Source organism: Chlamydotis macqueenii, chromosome 1 (assembly GCF_036417535.1).
Source record: "Chlamydotis macqueenii isolate bChlMac1 chromosome 1, bChlMac1.mat, whole genome shotgun sequence".
NCBI lineage: Eukaryota > Metazoa > Chordata > Aves > Otidiformes > Otididae > Chlamydotis > Chlamydotis macqueenii.
This window is the reverse complement of record NC_141556.1, coordinates 39,942,471-39,964,077: the sequence shown is the minus strand read 5'-3', so window position 1 is coordinate 39,964,077 and position 21,607 is coordinate 39,942,471. Positions and strand designations below refer to the sequence as shown.

Sequence of the window (21,607 nt, the reverse complement as noted above, 5' to 3'; positions counted from 1 at the left end):
AGTCACCGCCCTATGCCAGTCCACTGCCAGAATTAATTACTGTGAGCTGCAAGGCCTCTTTAATAACTGTCCTTGGCCATCCTAGAGACAGACCCCCAGTGTTTTCCCTGACAGGCATTCCCGTGGGGAAGACACCAGGCATATGTGGTGTTTCTCATGATGCCATTCCCTGGAGCAGGCTGTGCCCCACATAATTGCCAGGCCAATTACTGCGTGTGGCAATTGCACTGCAGGGAGTGATGCAGAGGAGTCGCTGAGCTGCCCGTGACACTTTAGCTGAGGAGGGGTATGAGGTTCTCCTGTACACGATCAGCAGTAAAAGAAGTCCTAATGTATCTGCTAATGACGGGAAGACATATCTTCAGAAAGGGGAGCCGCCTACCGGGACTGGAAGGACCTCAGAATTTTTGCAAGCCCTGAAATTGTGGGGGCAGAAATACACTGAAGAGACAGGGACAACTGGCCAGTGGAGATTTAAAATTCTAATTTCAAGGGAAAAACGCACTATTCTTTCAAATTTATTTCTGAGGAGCAAAAAAAAAGGTAGGACTTCATTTCAAAAATAACAGCATCAGCACTAACTTTCTGAACATTTAAAAAAGAAAATTAACTTCTTGCATATATTTACTGAAAACTGATTTAATAGCTAAGACTTGTTTTCAAACATCACAGTTTCCAACAGCAACATTGCATTTAAACTCAATGTTCTTTTAATCACATAAATGCAAAGGGACTCTCAAATGGGACTTTTGTGGCTCCTAATGCATTTGCTTAACCTGCCTTGCAAAAAAAAAAAAAACCCACAAAAAAAAAAAAAAACAAAAGAAGATAGTAGGCATCAGCACAAAAGTGTAAGTTCTATTCATGTCAAGCTGACAGACAGATCAAAGAAGAAAAGTAGCTCAGGGAATTTTAAATATCTATTAATTTTGCTACTAAAAATACATCCAAATTGAAGATGTTTTTCACAGCCCCAAACAAAATCTTTTTCAAGCAAATTTGAGCATCTCCTTGTAGCTCCCTGATTTTCAGCAGTGAGGGCATGTAAAATGAATCTAGCATAACCACAGGGGTGTCAAATGAGTCACCATTGAGTTACCTCCCAGAAGTCTGTAAACGCAACACAAATCACATGAACATGTATTCAGCAATGTGGAAAAAGTTATACTGAGAAAGCACCTGTGAGCAGAGAGATCACAGCTCTTGACTGTACCGAAGTCCAAGGAATTTACAGCAGCTGTGGTCTAGGAGTGGCTTACCATGCATGAAGATCACTCTGAAATGGTCACTAGTGATCAGGCTCCCACTGATATTCAAGAGTTCTGTGCTTGTATAGGTCCTAAATTCATTGCAGATGTGTAATATGGATCTGTTCATAACCTAATACATTTATTCAAAGTTGAAAAATTAATTCTATAAAGGTGTTTACATTCTAGAAATGTAAAATGTCTTGTCAAACTATAATTTTAGCCACTTTTATATAGTCAAACTATATAATTGTAACAATTATAGCCTACTGATTCAAGCAAAGTAAAAAAAAACCTTTAGAAAAAGAGTAGTACGTTTTATGGGGAAAAAAGGATAATCTGGAAGTACCCACTCTTTCCAGCAGTCTTGAAAAAGCTCTGAGTTTAAACTGTTTTATGCAGCACTATTAGTAGACACCATCTTTATCAATGCCACGATGATGATCTATAGAAAGTTCTCTGTAATGTACAGAAAATATAAAGCTTACAGGTGCTACATGAAACAAGGTTATCTTGTCAAAACTAATGCTGTGTCTGACGCAAAAGCAAAATCCCAAACCGAGCTTGAACCTAACAAACAGATTCATCGTGGGGGGTGTTCAAACCCTGCCTGAAACAGCACCATCATGTTGATGTTCTGTTGACCTTCCACTGAGAGAACTTCAACCACAGCTAAAATCAAACCAAAACAACCAAAATTAACAGACACAAGGCCTTTCTCTGTAAACTTTTGTTTGGCTTCAACAGTGCTCTCAGGTTTAGAGTATTTGCTTTACCTTTCCAAACCATCAACAAATAAAAAAAAACCCTTTCAACAACAACATCAGAAGGCCTACCAGCCCCAAGGAGTAACTAACAGAAGGTGTTGCATGCTGTACCGCATGAGCTTGGTTTGGTCAGAGAGACACAATTGCAAAATCACAGGTCCTCTGGAGTCAATTCTTTCCCTGAAGAAACCCATACTCCTAAATAACAGGTTTTGGCAAGTAAAGGATTAACATTAATTTTACAGCAACAAATCCTACCTTTATTTGCATGTGTACAACCACACTGACTTTTAGGAGACTGTATACATGGAAATGAAGGTAGTATTTAGCCCACAGACCTACACTCATTGAAAGCAATGACAAACCTCCTCTTGGCCTTCTGTGGTGTCAGAGTTGGGCCTATAAATATATAATTAAGCTATACTTACAAAATCATTATGGCAGACCACCCAAAATATCTCTATTAAAAATTTATGGGACCATATTCCATCCAGCACTTTGATGCCATTTGCGAGAAAGATGACGACAGGCACAAGAACCACTTCCAAAGCTGCAGCATTAAGTAATTAAGCCCTAGGCATAGTTAGCTCTTTATGGATACCAGCCATATTTTGTCTTACTTCCATACTTTTATCTGTGCATACAAATACCCAGGAACATGCTGGGTGAGAGAATTAGACTGAACACATGCAATATGCTCAATCCTTGAGCCAGTATTTAAAATTATTCAGATTATGCATAGTGGTGAATATTAAGTTAGGATCTTTTCAGCTCTGTGCAGACATGAATTTTAAGACTCTTTCCATAAGAAGATGGTATTTGGGTTATGCATGGTAGCTACATGTCTGAATGTCCCTTCTGGAAGCAAATTTACTGAAATATTCCAGACAATAAAAAGATAAGTGCATGGTTTGAGGACTTTCTTCATTACGCATAATCGGTTTTGTTTCTGCCTGAAAGCAGGACCTCCTGGCTTTCTTCTCCAGATGGGCCCAGTGAGCCCCGAAAGGAGGTCCAGGTGTGCAGGGTCGCAGCCATGGTTGTGCTGCACAGTGCAGAGGGGCACACAGATCCCTGAGCGAGGGGAACCTGGAGCTGGCCCACCCCAACAGCACTGCAGATCCCAGCCAAATAACCAGGCAGCTGCATTCAAGGGGCTGCTCCCAAAAGAATCCCACCTGCAGTCACCAAAATGTGCACAGCACTCCTCATCTGCTCTGACTCCATGGAAAGCACGGATCAAGTCAACTCCCTGACTTGTGCACCCACAGCACAGACATTCCCTCGGTCCTGAGTGAGACCTAGATAGGGTTGAAATGAGTTGCCACATGCTGAACTCCTTCACTTCCCTATATACCTGTGCTGCTGCCAGGAGGTCTCCACTTCTTGTACAAATGACACAATTACCTCTCTATGTTACAGAATCTTACAGATTTAAGTAAAAATAAAAAATATACAATAGAAAAAGCAAGGATCATTATAAAATTTATTTTGTTAGTTTGCTTTGACATCTATATATTCCTCTAATACTCCTTAACATAGTACGGGACGTACTATGGTACACAAATAAAGCTTTAGCAGCATGAGACCCCTGCCGTTCCGGACAGTACATAAATGCATTTTATAAGTTTCATGTGTATGACCTATGACCAAAGAAAAATAAGTGTAGCGATGTCACTATGAATGATATCTACGCAGAGCCTAGGATTATCTCTTTCCTTCAATGTATCTGTGAAGGCACAGGGGCAGTTGGGAAGAATTGCAGCAGTAGTAATATATTCCAATACTGCCCTTTTTTCTCATTTTGTTTATTTAAACCTTTATTCCTGTAAGTTATGTCCTTTGTTTGTAGTTATTACCCAAAACACTTGTGCAACTGTTGCTTACTGAAAGCTTATGCTGTGTCCTTTCTTTTTGTCCCAGTTACATATGTTCTATAAAAGACACTTTATGCCTTTTTGCTAATACATTTCCTACCCTAGGTTAAAAGAGAAAACAAATATGCAAAAAACCCTATCAAAATTCATAGACCCCTTCCATCTATTCCTCAACCTATCTCAGCTGGATCCAATACCGAAATGGCAGATGCTTGCCACTTGCGTGCACTCCTAAATTCCACAAATTATTCCTGAGCTCTTTTTTTGAGGCTCACTTTCATTACTGTTTTAGCAGAGCACACATTCAGACTGTGAGCTATTGAACTACCAGCAAAGATTACTATTGCAGAATCTGCAATTTCTTAATGAAAATGAAGTTGCTTCTGAAAATAAACAAACATAATTAGCAAGTCAGTGCTGTGTGAAATTTGCACCATTCTCTTGTTAACCTGTATGTCAAAACGTATTACTTGTGTGCATGTAAATTTGCATTTGCAGTTCAGTAACCTCACAGATTATGATCTAACCACTTTTGGAAACATAATGCTACAAGAAATAAAAACAAATCCAGTGCCTGTAATTTGTTATTTTATTAGAGGCTTCTTCTTTAGCGTTTCTAACTGCTTAGGGCTTGATCTTCATAAACCGCATCCTGCCTAAAAGGAGCTATATTATTTCTACAATGAAAATTCTAAATTCCTTCCCTGCTCCCAATTAAGTCAAATTAGTTCTTTCTTGCATCTAGCTTCCTCATTACAGGGTTGGGCCGAAACATACAAACACACAAGCATGTTATAGAACAACACTATTTCTACTTGTGACTGTAAAATGCTTTCTGTTAAGGCAACCTGAGATCCTCTCAAGAAGCAGGTCACTGACCTGACCAGCTGGGCACCTTTATAGCAACAGGTGAACCCTCTTTCACATTCTTAACTTTGAGTGACACAGTACGAAGCAAAAAAAAATGTTTCATTTCCAGGTGTAACATATCCTATGCTGACCTACTTAGCCCAGAAACCGGATAAAGCAGGAGGTTTGTATTTAAAAAAATGTTTTGTAAATCAGTATTTCATACTACAAATAAAAGCACCACAATTCCAACATCAGTAGTCCAGATCCCTATCTTCACTGCAGTGGCTGACACACAATTTCTCCACCATCTAAATTACTTCTCCCATCCCCTCACAGAATTTGCAGCAGCAGAATCACTCCTTTGTACCTTCTCCTGATCAGAAACTAAAGGCACTTGTATCCTTGAGTAGCAATGCTGGTTGATAAAGATGGATCCACTGAGTCCTACTTCCCTTCTGCATGCAGCCCACTTCTCATGTCCCTAAGCAGAAAACCATGTCGGCTCTGTACCATCAGGTCCATTCTTGGTGCCATACAAAAGGCTCCCACTTCTATAGCAAGCACATCCAAAACTGGCTTAACTCCACAGTGCTGCTCTTAACCAAAACTCAGATTAGGGTTCCAACTGCTCGTTGACCCCACTCCCCAGCCTGGTGATTGAGATATCCTCTCTCTTTCATTTCCATTCTAGGTAGAAAGGGTTCAGGGAAGGAATAACATGCTCAAAGTTACAGAGCATCTTCCACATGAGGAATAACTAAACAATCACTTTTCAATCTAGAAAAGGAGATAACTAAGGGAGAAAATGAAACAGTTCTGTAAAGTCATGATAGCATAGACAAAGCGTACAGGAATGATTTGATTTTTCTCTCTTCAAATACAAAAAAGCTGGTGGGAATCAGGTTGAAAACAACAGAAGGAGATAGTTCACTGGACAGCAAATAGTTGAGCCATAGAGCTCTGCCAAAGTTATTGCAGATACTAAAAATTTGCATGTCTTCAAAGACAAACAGCTGTCTCTGGACAGAAATCCATTCAGGATAATTAAATGCATAGAAACCACATTTGGCTCAAGAGCTCTCTGAGTTTCTGAGTGGTCAGAAACTTGGAAAACATTTGAAAAGAATCAGATATGCTCATGCTGTTCTTACATCTCTCCTAAGCAGCTATTTATGACTGCACTTGGGCACAAGACACCATCCATGGGGCCTGACCAGCACAGCAATTCTTACAGATCCAAACCTGGAAACAGACTCTTTCCAAACCCAGAACAAAGGCCTCAACAAACTGTCACAATTCCTGCAGAAAACATTGAGCATTCGCTCCCATTTCAGCAACAGAACTCTTCAAATTCTCCCTGTAGTAACTTCTCTTGAGTGTTAGCTTATTTTTATGTAGTACAGAGCCATTTGGTTTTGAGCTACAAAGCTAGTTAGGTAACACTGCTGAGATTTTGTTCCTGTGCCATGAATCTCTGACGTGATGACTGTGAAAAGGCACTGCAGGGGAACACTGCAGTATTCTAAAATATTACATACTGATCTCTGGAAGCCACAAGTTTTTTTCCCCTTTAGTCCCGTTCTGTGATACATGTACTATCTTTTCTCCTTACCTATTTGATCACGCGTACTATAGGAAGGACTTGACATCAGTGCTCTAGCTACTTTGTCAAGAAGTATTGCTGAAAGAAACTCTTAAAAAATGGAGACCATTACCTGTTATTAATTCCTTTAGAACATGAAGCAGAGCAAACCCACAAATTAGGGCATTCTTTTAGAGCAACAGCCAGTGGGCCCAGCAACATTTCACCAATCAAAGTAATCCATTAGTAAGTTATCCTTCTCTCCTGATTCAAATAGAACTGTATGACTTTGTAACGATTAAGAAAGCCACAAGGTTTCCTCAGATTTCTCTTCTGCTTCTTGTACCAGTTTCAGGTTTTGCACCTGGGCAATTTCCAAATTCATCCGCCTATGGGTGTTTTTGCATGGCCAAAGTCAGGAACAGAAACATAGCCAGGCCATCTACTGATGAACAATACTGATCACAGTATTTCCAATCTCATGCTGTGTGGCAGAACAATGTCTGGCTATAGTGATCCATCATAACTGATTTCAGCTTTATCGTTCTAGCTTTTACCCTGGGAATTGGTTGTTTTTCCCTAAGTGACACACATCCCAAATTAGAGTAATTTCATCTGTTTCCTGTAAGTCGGTAAAAATTTACTCAAGCAGTTTTTAAATCATATTCACTCCCAGCTCTTCATGCTGCAGCTCCTTTGCTCGTTAATTACAGGCACAGCTGGAAGTGACTCCTTGGAAGGAACTCCTTTATGTCACCACTAGATTTAGGATATTCACTGTGCTCACCCTTGGCATCTGTCACACAATCACAGCATGTGATTGGGATACAGGAAAAAGACTGAGTAGAGATTTGAATGTTAAACTTCAATATGCTCAGTGACTCCAAAGCTCTTGGGCTATAATACCAGGTTTCAGTTGGACAATACATCATTATTTTTATATGGCAGAATAGCTTCAGCAGGGGAGCTGATCACAGACTTACGGCAGTGGTTAATTCACTGTCTATCATTTTGCACTATAAATGAAAAACATGCAAGCAGTCTTGATTTTTCAGATGCACAGTGGGAATGTTTGAAATCTCAAATATTTTCATCGTTTTCTTCTTGGCTCCATTTGTCCATTCATGGAGGAAGACAGTAATCCAGTTCACAAGCTGTACTTACGGCCAAGCACTATCAAACAGCCCCTCTGGGAAATCTAATCTGTTGTTTGTGAAGATGAGAGACTGCAACAGTCTGTTCTGTCTAGTGAGACCACTAGCACTGTATCTACCCTAAGTTACCAAATGCAACTCAGTCTTTATCTGCAGTGCTCCTGTTTCTTTCATTCTGGTTATCTCCTCAGCAAACATAATGTGTAATTGTCCTGAATTATGTGCCAGTTGTTCAGCGTGGGAGAAGAACTAGAATAACGACAACAAGACCAAATAACATAGATCCTGAGGGAAGACAGGCAAGTAAGCTCAGAGGAATTACCACTGACTTCTCCCAGAGAAGTGGTTCTGAACATTGTTTTTATCTCAGCCTATATCTTTAAAATATTTTGTTTGTGATATGTACACAGACAAATTAAAATCAGCTTTAGAAATAAACCATTGGCTTCAGTCATCAGCCAGGCAAGGTAAAACATAACAAATCTGAAATGCATTTACAAGACCTTATCACACACAATTGCTTCAAACTCAGAAGCCTTTCACTATTGTGGTTTTCTGCTTATGCGGAAAAGGCTAGCAAAAACAAAAGAAGCTTCTTGATTTCTACTGTCCCACACTTTTAAAACACTACAACAAACATCAAGAAAGATTAAAAGGTGACAATTTTACAGTTCTAGAGAACTGAAGGTTTAAACATAACTTCCAGTAAGAAACCACTGGGAAAAAAAAAAAAAAAAGCTTAGTGTGACTAATTAGTCCCTAATGGCTAAATTCTTGAGTGGAAAGACTTGATGATAAATTGCATACAAACCACAGACACTCTGCTAACCTCCTCTTTTCTGAACCACCACCAGTTAACGTGCCTCCCTGAATTTTATATACACAAACACATCCTATACATACTGCATCATGAAGGGGCAACCTGAACTGTGCTCAAACAACGTGGCAGGAGCTCAGAATAATTTCTGCAATTAGCAAGAGACCGGATCCTGCTGCGGCTTGCAGCTTTACAAAGACAGCTGCTGTCTGGCTCCGAAGTCCACAAATTACAAGGTAATACCGAGATGTAAACTGAGGTATATATTTTGTACAATTTTCCTGACAAAACCTTACATTATGCGCTGTTAAATGTGTTGTACATGAAATATTACATAAATTAGTTGAAACACCTGATGTCAAGTCCTCCCTACAGCTGATGGTTTGATAGGTAAGCAGAAAAGACAGTCTTCATTTAATTTTGTACTATGTGAAAGTAGAAAGACCAGGCATGCTTGAAAAATCAACTCAAAAGTGTTTTTAGAAAGTCACACAGAGTAGCACAAGACATTAGTGATGATGATGATAATAACTAGCACCCAGACATGCATGGCTGATATTGTATTTCCTGAACTAGTAACCACATTATACAAGCAAAAATGTGGATTGTGCAAATATTTTGTTTTGTTTCTGTAACATATCTCTCAGTCACTTGTTTTTTGTGTCTTCCCTCTTTCTTACTCTCTTAAAACATTGTAAAGGAAATTGCATCTCTCAGAAAAACACTGCAAAGACAGTTGCTTGGCTCTTTCAATATTTCACTTCTCAGGGTAAGAATGCTTAAGTTTAAAAAGGAGCAGAAGCCATTCCGTTCTCCTTGCCCCAGTCTGACTACCTGAGCCAAACAGCAGGATGAGGGGAGCTCATGTCCTTCCTTTCCAACCCCTTTACCCTACAGTCATCCTTCCCCCTCCAGCTAGCCAGCACCAGGGCCTCTGCAATGCTTTCCCCCATTTAATCCCTGCTCTCGGAAGGGCTGCACAGACAGGACTAACTGCAATTTAGCAAACACTTCCAGTCTGCCCAGGGACCAGCTTGCTCTACATCCACCGTGTCAGCTCTGCAGGGACAAAAACGTCAGCACATTTCCTTTGCAGCTCAGGAATGATGGGGCACAAAGAGCAGATATATCAAGGCTGATACATGGTGGCTTCTGAAAGCAGAATGGAGTGAAAGATGACAAAATCACCTGTAATATTTCTTCCCTTTCTGGTCTGAATTCCTTACGTGCTTTTTCCTCTCTTCCTAAAGCCATTGTCCTCCCTGTAATGGCTCAGCTGTTAATGTCACTATCTTTTGAAACAGGTCATGCTAATGGCAAGCTTGCTTTGGGCATATTGCTTCCAGCTCATTAATATGCATGTTCTCTCTCCGTTCATTTGTTTCTCTATTTACTTTGAAGTTGCCTTGCTGGAACCTGCACTGCTTTTCTATGTTAAGGCTCTTGGCTGGCATTTCTCAGCTCACTGTGTCTCTGGTTGTTACCTAGGATGGAAATGGGGCCGAACATTGCACAAGTCAGTTAATAGCACCTCAGGTGACATTTGGAGCTCCTCTGAATTAATTTCTTGGCCCCCTCACCTTCACTGCTGAGAGATGTTCTTTCTACTTGTTCTTAACTGTTTACATTGCAAATCTTAGGGCAGGTAACATCTCTGTTTTTGTCAAGCACCTGCCCCAGGGGAGTAGAGCCCCTCATTTTCTATGAAAAATAACACTGCCTGAGTTACCTTAAGTCTCTCTCTAAATGTCTCTTCCACCTGAAACAGCTATTTCCAGCATGGGAGGAAAAATCAACTTTGACTCGATATCAGCTTCTCAGTGTGATAAGGGAAAGTGATTCAGCTGTCTTCTTTTATTTTTGGTTTTGTGATTCAGGAGCAGCTCATTGTTCGGATGACAGTCAGTCAAAAACGGGAACTTGTGTGAGGGGGACAAGTAAAAGCATTTATGTAATATTCGGAGGTCATTTTATATTAATATCTCTCCTCAAACAGATCAGCCCCAATATTGTCCTGTGCAACAAGCCCGTGTCATCCAAGGTTATTTTGGGGTGAAAGACTTGGACATACTGTTAACCTGAAAGTACCTACAGGGACAGCCAGTTAGCTAGTTTCCCTTGAGGCTGCAGGTCATGACAAGGTATATCTGCTTACTGCTGAGTCCCTTTCTCACAAATGTGGAAACAGACACAGAACTTTCACGATTCTTCCATACAACCAACAGTTTCTTCTCAGCAGACATCCATTAGAAAACCAAGGAACACATCCTGAAGTATGTGAGAGGAACTGACCATGAGCAAGACATCAAGCCTGCCTGACTAAGGAGTGAGGCCCAGTTGATTAAATAAATTTGGTGGCCACTTCTGGAGGGCTACAGGAGAAAAAGCAAACAAATGGGTATAATGTCTTTTTCAGCAGATGAGACTCTAAATCCCTGCTAAGCTAGTGCATCAAAATTACTACAGTTTAATTGAACCTAGTTTGAATCTGCCTTCAACACTGGGTATAAATTATTTCAAACCCTTTAAATCCCCACTGCACTTCTCACGCTGAAACGCAGTAGCATGCTGGATAAGATTTAAACTAACCAATTATTTTCCTGGTTCTCACAGAGTTTTTCATTCAATCAGATATTTAAATATGGAGTTGTTTTTTAATACAATATAGTTCATTAAATTATTTGCAGCATTAGTTGTAACAGGATCCACAAAAGGACACATACAGTAAGAAGAGAGCAAGTGGTATAGACCAGGGGTCACCAACCTACATCATGATGCAGAGGGCTGCATACGAGTTATTTGGAAACAGCAATACAGCAGGGCTGACAGGTGAGCAGGAGCTGAGAGTCCTGGCAACTTGAGAAGGCCCTTCAGTGCAACCTGAGGGTCCCTCAAACAAGGGTCAAGGAGGCTCCAGTTGGGTGGTCAGCAGCATCTAAGATCTTTAACATGCAGCCTCTTCCACACTATCTACTGGCACGTGCCTCATTTGATGCAACCGAAAATCCACCTCACAGCCACTGGCTGAGCCACTTGACCCAGGTCTAGATCTACTGCTCCACAGCCTTGGCTTAATAGCTACATATTCTCCAACACGAGCAGTAGCAAGTATGCAACGTCATCTCAAAATCCATCACACACTACAATATAGTGAACAGCTGCAAAACAGAACAGTAAGTACAGAAATAGCAGTGCTAAGAGCCAAAGTGGCCACCTATGGAGGCGCTAACAGTGTAGAGCTGAGAGCACACATCAAAATGTTGGGGTTTTTTGTTTGGTTTTTTTTTTTCTAAATTATCTTGCTTACTTGTTTTTCGCACCTTAAAGTAGACAAAATCCATCTCAGCTAGCCCTGAGAATTGGTGGTTATTGCACAGAAAAAGTAAAATTGACTGCCTGAAGACTAGCGTGTTCAGCTTTGCTTTTATTAAAAACAATGGAAAAATACCTAAAGCTCTGTGATTGTCACACCGCAGTCATCTGCAACCTGAAAATGCAGTCAGCTTTAATAAGACAATGCACGTCACTTCATCAACCAAAGACGAGGACAGATGAGAGAGCATGCCACAAAAAGATTTTGACTCACAGTGGCTAATTTCTGAACATCTTCATCAGATGCTCCCAGAGAAGCAAGTCCTATCTCTTGTGAAAACTGTGCAAACTTGGGATCCGCAAGTAGAGGCACGTGTCCCAAGAGTTCATGGCACGTATCCCTAAGGGAATGGAAAGGAAAAGAGAATCATTACAGAAATTAATTCCATAATCATTCCATAATTAATTTAACATCATGGGTCTGACCTCTACTTCAAAAGTCTTACCATGAAGCATGTTTTTAACAGAATAGTTGTTCTTCCCTGTGTATGGTTCCATAGAAACATACAAGTCTGCTTCTATTAAATGGGTTATATGTCATTTAACATCATCTGTTCCGTGATTTCCCCATCACTTCCAGATTGAGTGGGAGGGCCTGATCACTGCTGTCTTCCAGGCTTAGTACCATGAAGACTGAACTGCCCAAGGGAAAGCCAGATGTCTCACAACTACAGTTTTCAGCATTTCTCTCTGCATGAATCAAGTTCAAAAATCCAGCACATTCGCTCTTCCTCTTCTCCATTCCCCTTTCCACACGTGGGTACAGCTCCACAATCAAACATTTTGCCACTTGCCACTAGGAATTCAGGGTTTCCGTGTGCTTAATTTCTCATTTAGTCCTGACTTCCTACTGCAATTACCAAGTACTTTTGTTACATGGTTCACTTTTCACCAAGCAGGTTTCAGAAAAAGCAGAGAACCTGAATTCTTTTAGAAAGAACTACTGTCCACACTCGTAAGTGCATTATTAGTCACGACAAAGTGCAGATGTAAGTGTACAAAAAGCTGCTAACCAACCTAACGAAAGTGCACATGCATCATCCACAAAAGCTCTCAAACAATTCTGAAAGTTTTGGTGCATTTGTTCACAGAAAATAATGGACTTGGTAGTAAAGTTCACTTTAAAAATCGGATCTGACATTTCCTTTGCTTTTGTCTCTTCAAAGTCATTTCTCTCTTTTTTTTTTCCTAAGCTGTAAACAAATGTTTTAAAGGCAGGGAGAAAACATCAAGTTTTCTGCCTTCTATCCAAAATCATCCAATTTGTCTTTTATAAACTATTTTTGTTTGAAAAGACACAGAACCTGACATTCCAGATAAATCATGAACAGAAAAACAACTCTCTATATAATTTAAAGTCTCCTTACTCAGTGCTTTTCACCAAGAACTCTGTGCCAACTGTGTCTAGGTAGACAGTAGTAGTTTCTGAATGCATGCAAATGAAGATCAGCATTTTTGGCATTCCTAGTTTGCCTCACCAAAAGCTTATCAAACATAGTTCCAGTATTGGAGAGTTACATACAAGTCTCTCATCTCAGCCCAGATGGCCTCGCTGACAGACACTCACCAACATTGGCTCATGTTATATTTACACTTGTTGGTGAGCCAACCTCATGTATGAGTAATTCACTCAACAGTACAGAGGAATTACCAAATCTCATTTCTCTGCCTCCCTAGAGAAACATCTTTCCCAAAGAAGCAGGGGACATAAACACATACTCTTGTGCCTGACATGGTAAAACAAACATGGTCCATAGACATTGACTAGAAATTCAGTTGTAGCAATATAGGGCAAGTGCTCAAGTTTACGGTGCACCAATACTTTTAGTCAACACCCATGAAACATGTTTGATATGTCCAGCTGGCTAGGGGCAGTATCAGATATCATACTTACATAAGGAAAATTGTTTGCATTTGTTTTCAACTGCCTGGTAAAACTTGTCCTTTCTCCTGAAAGTCAGATCTTTCCTCCCTTGTTTCTACATCATAGCATGTCTTTTCAGAGCCTGGAAAATTCCCGATGTCTTCAAAAGTGGCCGATAAGAGGGCTTTTCTTTTACGATCTCCATATCCCTTTGGTGATGCTCTGAGTCTTGCGAGATGATCAAAGTTTCCTACCACAAGACCCATAGCTTAGAGATTACTCCATTCCTCACCGGAGCTCAGATTTGAAAAACTGTCTGGCTCTGCATGGTATCCATCTCTTTGTTGAGAGTTGGTTTGAATCACTTGAGTGGATAATCATCAAAGGTTAATGACCCTTATTTATTTATTCAGTTCCAGTCACAACAATTTTTTCTGTCATCTCCTGAAAGGTTTAGCTTGCTAATGATAAAAAGGACAGCAGGGAAATGGAGTTTGCAGTCTGATAGATACACCCAGAGAAGTCCCAGTACCAAACAATTCACTGGAGGAACCTGACTCCTCCTATCATCACCTTCCAACACAGAAATGGGCCACAAAGCCCATTCTCCGGAAGCCCAGAGCTCTAACTCCACTTTCCATCTTCACTAGAGAAATTAACTCTGATTGCTGAGCACTTCACCTATGCTGCACTGCATCAGTCCAGAGATATTAAGGTAACTTCGTATCAGTAGTTCAAAAACTGAGAGCAAAGATATAGTGGGACTGGCTTCAAGTTCCTCGGTTAAGGTAAGCACGTTTGGCTCTAGGCAGGCTTCTACAGCAGCATCACCACTATTCATAGCTGAGTGAGTGTCTACATCTCTATTTTCCTGTGCTGAGGTAGCAACTCCCAGAAACAAAAAAGTGAAGATGTGTTATTTCTAGTTCTGCACTGGGACACAGGCTCTTTGTGTCACTTACATCTTTACAGACAAAATGAGAACAGACAAAGTCTAGCCCCATTAACTTGTCTCTCCTGGCAAGAGGAGGAGGATGAGGAGACAGAAAATATTTCTCTCATGCCTTTAGCTTGTAGATTCTTTCATTGAAACTATGCAAAGTAGTATTTTGAATGTGCAGTTATAAAGAGGGGAGCTTGAAACAAAAACATATGAACAAAAAAAAAAACAAAAAAAAAAAAACAAAAAAAAAAAACCAACAAATCAAATCTTCCAAGCAGAACCATGAACCAGCATTTGGCATTGTTACTGGAGTCTCTTAGATTTCCCTGCCAGTCTGGCCCTTTATAGATAGTTTAAACAATATAATTCTTTGCTTAACTACCAAGGCTTGATTCTTTTGTTTTGTTTTATTCAGAAAATAATTAAGTTCCTTTAATTTATTCACACACATTGCTCAGAGAAAATAAGATTTTTGTAATGCACTTTTCACAGCAAAAGATTTTTCTTGGAATAAATTAGTTAGGAGAACAGAGGAAATCTATATAGCTCTGTGAATGTAGTAGAAACATAATGAAACTCAGGAAGAAATGTTTTAAAATGTATATAGTAGTGATACAGATCAAACCAAATGAACTCCCTAATTTGTATCTAGCTCTATAGCCTGGGTGTTAAATCTGATGGAAAGCCCACTGAAGTCAAAGGGAGTGTTTTTACCAGGTTTATATCATTGAAATGCAACATTCACCAAGCCAAGGACCAGCAGCAAACCTCATTATGGCCCTATACATCAACGAGCAGATCTCGGGGAATTGCAGCTACTGCGGAAGATGAAGAGCTGTCCCCACTCAAGTCAGTTTAGTGTTGCTCCTGATTACAAAAAAGCCAGGATTTCACTCTACATTTCTGATAATAACACTTATTATATGCTCAATCTTATGAAAAAAAAATTGAACGCATTTTAAAAGGGATTTTCAGAATTTTCCTGTGGAGTTCCTGATAGTACAGATTTTTTAATTTATATGGTTTCTGAACAAATAGGAAGAGAGTAACATTGTTAGAAAATGACAACTTAATCCCTCTGTTAGTCATATTTAGAGCTGTTAAGATCACAACCTGGATTTTTAAGCTCAACCCAAATAAGAGATAAAAGTCTACATTCTAACTGAGCTAGTATTACTATATAGTGACTTTCCAGACACCATGACCAGAAAGGTTACAAAAAAGTAGTTGCCGTTACTACTAAGGATCAGCTATGATACACTGCATAATTCTGAATGCAAGCAGCATCACAAAAACTACAGGGCTCTCAAATATACAAATCAACGAACCAGAGAACATCAGCAAAAACATAGACAGGCTTAATTGTTTCCTGGAAGATGTTCCTTCCTTTGTTCGTGTTGGAGTTATGTACCTAAATCCCCTATCAATAGATGAAAATGTTCTCCTAGTTTGTATTAAGTTAATAAATGTCATTTTCTTTTCTTGAGCATTGGCAGGTGCTGCAATCTGAGACACTGGCTTCCCATAGGAGAGGAAATCATTGGTGCAAAACCTGGTACTTCCTAAGTACAATTTCTTTTTTTGAAATAAAAATATTTGTTGGGATTTTTTTAGTCTGGAGAAGAGGAGGGAGAGGGGAGACCTCACTGCTCACTACAACTACATGAAAGGAAGTTGTAGGGATGCAGGTGTTGGTCTCTTCTCCCGAGTAACTTGTGATAGGACAAGAGGAAATGGCCTCAAGTTGCAGCAGGGGAGAGTTAGGTTGGATATTAGGAAACACTTCTTTACTGAAAGAGTGATCAGGCACCGGAACAGGCTGCCCAAGGAAGTGGTGGCATCACCATCCCTGGAGGTGTTCAAAGAACGTGTAGACTTCAGGACATGGTTTAGTAGGCATGATGTTGTTAGGTTGATGGTTGGACTTGATGATCTCTGAGGTCTTTTCCAACCTTAAAGGTTCTATGATTCTATGAAATATCTACAGATATTTTCAGATAGAACAGAAGGGGTCCAGTATCATATATTCAAACCCTTCTTTCAGGATTTTACATTGTAGCAATTTGCCTACAAATTTAAGAGATTAAAGTTCTAATTACAGAGGATACAGAAGTGAGTTAATTCCTTCAGGGATTACCACCTCTGTCCTGACAAAAATACACACACAAAACTAGCCTCATAGCATTTTAGCAAATACTTTGCCCAGTTCACGTGCTGAGGAAAAAAAAAGTAGATACGTGTATAACAGCACCACCTGGTGACTCCTGCCAGAATAATGTTAGAGCACTTTTAGGGACAGCTTAATATGTGGTTCTACTAATCCTTTTATATCCAAATATATTATTCCACGGTTTCAGCAGCCTATTCATGAAACCAAAGTTAGGCATGGGTCCAAGTGTTTACAGGACTGGAGCTGAATATATATATGTGAACCTTTTGTGTAAATTTTGGCAAAAATAAAATACACCAAAATAGCACAAGGTGAATAAATAACAGTTACAATTTCATGCTAACCACCTGATGACTGATGCACTCTGAAAATGCCATTCCTATGGCTACAAGATCAGTGGCTGCCTTTGGTGAAACTACCCCCATATTATCTAACTGACATATATTGTTCTGTTATTACTGCACAGAGCACACCATACATAACACAAGACAAGAACTACAATCGCTTTGGTCTTTTTTTTCCCCCAACTTTTCATCAACGGACAAAAAGTCAAAATATTTCATCCAGACTCACAATTTTCTGGTTTGGAAAAGCTGTAACGCTGTCCCGTGGAAGTCATAATTAAAGTGCCTCTTATTTCTATCATGTTACCTGTAACAGGCTTCATACCTAACATCCTCTCTGGGTGAGATAACAGTGCCTTATGACTTGCTTGTGTTGTGTTATAGGAGAGAACTGAAGTTCAGCTGTAGAGCTTGGCCCAAAGAAAGATAAATGAGGGAAGAAGATGACCAAATTATAATTCTGAACGCAATTTTTTTCAAGGGATTCAAGGCTTTTTTTTCCAGCTTCTTTCCTTATCTGTCCATCGGAAAATAAAAATACAGATACTTGTTCAAAATGTTTAGTTGAAAACTCCATTTTCAACTGAAAAATAATCCAAGTAGACAGACTTTTTTGACCTGCCATATAAATAGCCTAACCATTTAAGAAAAGTCAAAAGTCCAAAAGAAGCCTTTGAATTAAATTCTGGCTCACCAGTGTGAAGGGTTTTGTCATCAATGGTGTAACTACATTTTTACCTTTGTGGGAAGTTCCTTTTTTCAATCTCAGCAAATTCAATTGGGTCTTTTAAGAATCCAGCAATCATATTTTTTCAGCACTAAAGCAAATGTAGCAACTTACGGTTCTGGCGTGTAGAGAGGATCGGAGCCATGTCGTATATACTGAGTACAGTGAAAAACTCTATATGCTAAGCCAGCTAAAAAATCTCGAGGAGATAAGTATCCAGCAACTGGTCTCACTGTGAAGCCAGACCTTTCTGAAAGTGAAGGAGAAAATAGAAGACTGTAACATATATCCCCAGATCCATTTCTGAGGACAGGTAAGAATCTACAGTTAATTATTCTACCAGAAGCATGACACACAGAGTATCTTGGCTGAAGACCACCACACATCATTTTCACCTATCATGTGTAAGACCTATTTTGCATTGGTAGCATATTTTTAATGAAAATAGCTTTAGGTATTTCAAAATTTGTTTTAATACTTTTGTCTAGAAAAGATGGTAAGGTACCGTAAGTGATGTTCTCAAATCACAAAGTATCTGATTTTCATGTCTAGTACCAAGCAGGAGAGAAGTGTCCAAAACAGAAGGTGACTTCTGTAAAATACTTGAAAAACTAACAAAACGGACTAGGATTAAATCAAATTTGTCCTTATTTTTACAGAAAAAAAAAATACTGTTTGTGACAGTAAAATACCAACTTTCACAGCTGAAGTTCTCATTTAAGTATTTAACAAAGTGTTCCTTTGGCAGATTAGTCCCAGTGGGGAATAATTTCAAATTCAGTGACTTTGAAAAGTACATGTGTCTCCTAAATTCATTCTTTCCTCTTTCCAAGCGTTTACAGGAGAATGTTCCACAGACACTACTATTGTTGTATTTAGTCTAAAAACATATTTCTGAAAGAAGTGTGAGGTTTTCAGTTTCTAGTTAGGGAGAAAGAACCTGTACACTTTGGCATCATTACTTAGAAACTATAATGCAATATAGGAGAGACTCAGAAGGACACAATCAAATTCAGAGTGATGACTCAATTATTAGTAAATGCAGGTGTTCACAAACAAGAGTTAAGGATGGAGCAGGGACTAGGGAAAGTAAGCTTTTCATTACAAATTTTGTATTTCTCTTAGTTAAAAATTTTCCATGCACACTCAGGACAAAACACTTTGCTATTTTTTCTCATAACACTTAACAGCACATAACATTTTTTTCCAAACAGCTGTCTTTATAATATTTTAGTTCCTGAGCTCCAGAAGCTCCTAAGCAAGAAGATTAAGGAACAAGTGTCTGCATCTGAAAGGACTCCTGAGGAAAAGAGGAAATCTTAACTGAACTCTTCAGCAACTTTTCCTCTAGAGTTACCAACTGCAAGTTCACATCTGCCACTTCTCCTTCAATATGGGACACATGTCGGTTACAGATTAAAAAAGAAGGGTATTTTCAAACTTAAATATGTAATATTTAAGTACCAGATTACCTATGGAATCTGATTTGAGTTTTTTTAACATACAAATGTAATGACTAGCTACATGAGGTGCTGGCCACTCAGGAAAGCCTCACATTCATCAGGCTGTACAACAATGTGCCAGACCTGCTCTCCTCTTTAAATTCAGTTACCTTGGCATTTTACTCCCTCTTTCCCCTGCCTAGGTATTTAGCAGATGCCTACTGCGGGTATAAGAACATCCACCTTGTGGCAATGAGAAGAGCAGAGCTAACTCTGCCCTTTCTTTTCATTGTACTGAAGGACTTCTCTCCCTGTGCGAGGTAACATCATGTGATATGTGTTCAACTGCTTAATTCCTCTCAGCTTCGTACCTGCAGGTACATACATAAAACTGTCTTGACTCAACAAACTCTCTGCCATGGACAATGTCAAAAATAAGATGATCCTTTGGACTAAACCAAAGTCCACTGACAACGCCAGGAGTCTCTCCATTCAACGTGCTTTGTAATTCACACTAACAGAAAAGAGTGCTTTCATGAAACCATATCTATTGACAAAACAAAAATTAATCTTACCTTTAAGAAAAATAGAAACATCTTCCAGCTGAGGCACATTATCCTCTCTGTATCCACAGTACTTGCTAAGCAGAGGAAAGTTTTTTAAATATTCACGACAAGCATGGGTAGGATAGAGTTTACTGAGTTCCCGAAATACCACTCCCCATGTTTTAATTTCTTCAGCTGTGTACTCCACTCTGGGAATGGGTTGACCACTGTAAAAAATAAAATAATACAAAATACATTTTAATACAACCATATTCTAGACAACCATGGAAGGCAAAAGTTCTGTGAAAAGTATTATTTTAAAAAAGGCAGACAGAGCCTATTAAAACCATTAAAAATTATTTTAAAAATAAAACTAGATGCTTTTTTCCTTAGAATTTCTTCTCAATGTTACATTGTATATATTACACTTATTTCTTAAGAACTGTATTTCTTCTTAAGTAACGAGATTACTTCTTGATCTTTGTACATATCAAAGTAGAAAGATAGATTTCCTATATGCCATGTTCCTAAACCAGAGTAATAATAATCCCTGCTCCTTGCAGGGGGGTTGGACTAGATGACCTTTGAAGGTCCCTTCCAACCCTAGCCACTCTATGAGTCTATGATTTCTCCATTTATTGCCACTGATGCTTTTGCAAGTGGTTAGCTGAAGATCCTGATTCATTCTAACTTGTATATTCAGAAAGACCATCAGTAAATTGCACACTCCCTGCACTCTTTAAAATACATTATACTCACACAGCATCATTACCTAGCATGTTACAAAGTGCAGACTAGGCACAGATGTTTAGAAACGTGTGGATCCAATGAAAATACATATATTTTTTGTTTAGACTGTTGCTTACATGTGCAGATGTTCAGAACCTCAAGTTCATGCAGGACTATATCATGAGGAAGCTCACCTCAGAGCCAAGAGCCTGGCATAGGTGACACTAAGCCTCTAAATACATCTTTTTTCTTCTGTACCATTCCTCTGCCTCCTCCTCCTTACACAGACGTACAGCAATTGCAAAGCAGGAGTTTTCCAGGGTACCTGCTAATCTGTCTCCCACATCCATGATTTGCCTTGAGCAGTTACAGCTAATTCAAAACTGATTGACAGAAGCTGCTGCTGTGAAGAGTGTGAGGGGCTCCTTCCAATTTGCGCTGCCTTGCATTTAGCTGTAAGGAATTTCCCATGCCGTGGTCACAGGGCACTATCTCATGTTATGAATTCCCCCTAGAAACTTCATAAACTTTCTCTGCATTAATGTGCACCATATATTGACAGACTCTGGCGGCTGGCCCGCTGAAGGAGCATACGGGGTGTGGAGAATCCCATTGCAGCAGAACTGCAGCGCTGGGCTTTTGCTGGGGTTTGGCTCCCCATCCCGACTGTCACCCAGTTCACAATCCTGTCTCCATTCTACAAGACAACAAGGAATGACCCCTCACGCCACGTGTGATTGCTGCTATGCAGTCCCTACAGGCACAAGAGAGGATCATCTGCCCTGCATTCATTTGTGGCTGTCCCTTCATCTGTATTGAAAACTTACCATTTAATCCCCTTGCTTTTCACAGTATCAAAGTATTTTGATCCATGGCAGTTATCTGTCAGTCAAAGGCTACTTTGTATGAGGTACTCATGCTTGTTAAGGACTCACTGAACATCCAATACATCCTCTAGTTCCCCTCAGCCACTCTTTCACAGACACGACAAGAATTGCAATACATTTACTGACGCATTTCTCATCAACAGAAGCTGCGCTGGGTCCGTGCCTATTCTGCGGTGGGAGTCAGTCCTTCAAGTCTAGTATCTGTCTTCACCTTCACACTTTATCAGCCTTAAGCTGCCTGCCAGCTCATGGAAAGAATAACACAGCTATTCTAAATTGTACTGTACA

The 21,607-nt window shown here is 39.6% G+C and overlaps 1 protein-coding gene across 1 annotated transcript in view; it reads right to left on the bottom strand.

Annotated features, from left to right (window-relative positions):
• The window catches only part of TPH2 (tryptophan hydroxylase 2), a 52,657-nt gene that overhangs the window by 16,726 nt on the left and 14,324 nt on the right, over positions 1 to 21,607 (bottom strand). The window contains exons 6-8 of the mRNA XM_086740040.1: positions 19,734 to 19,930; positions 17,831 to 17,966; positions 11,883 to 12,009 (exon numbers count right to left, since the gene is read on the bottom strand). Coding sequence (XP_086596166.1) covers positions 11,883 to 12,009; positions 17,831 to 17,966; positions 19,734 to 19,930 — 460 coding nt within the window. The remainder of the gene's footprint in view (positions 1 to 11,882; positions 12,010 to 17,830; positions 17,967 to 19,733; positions 19,931 to 21,607) is intronic.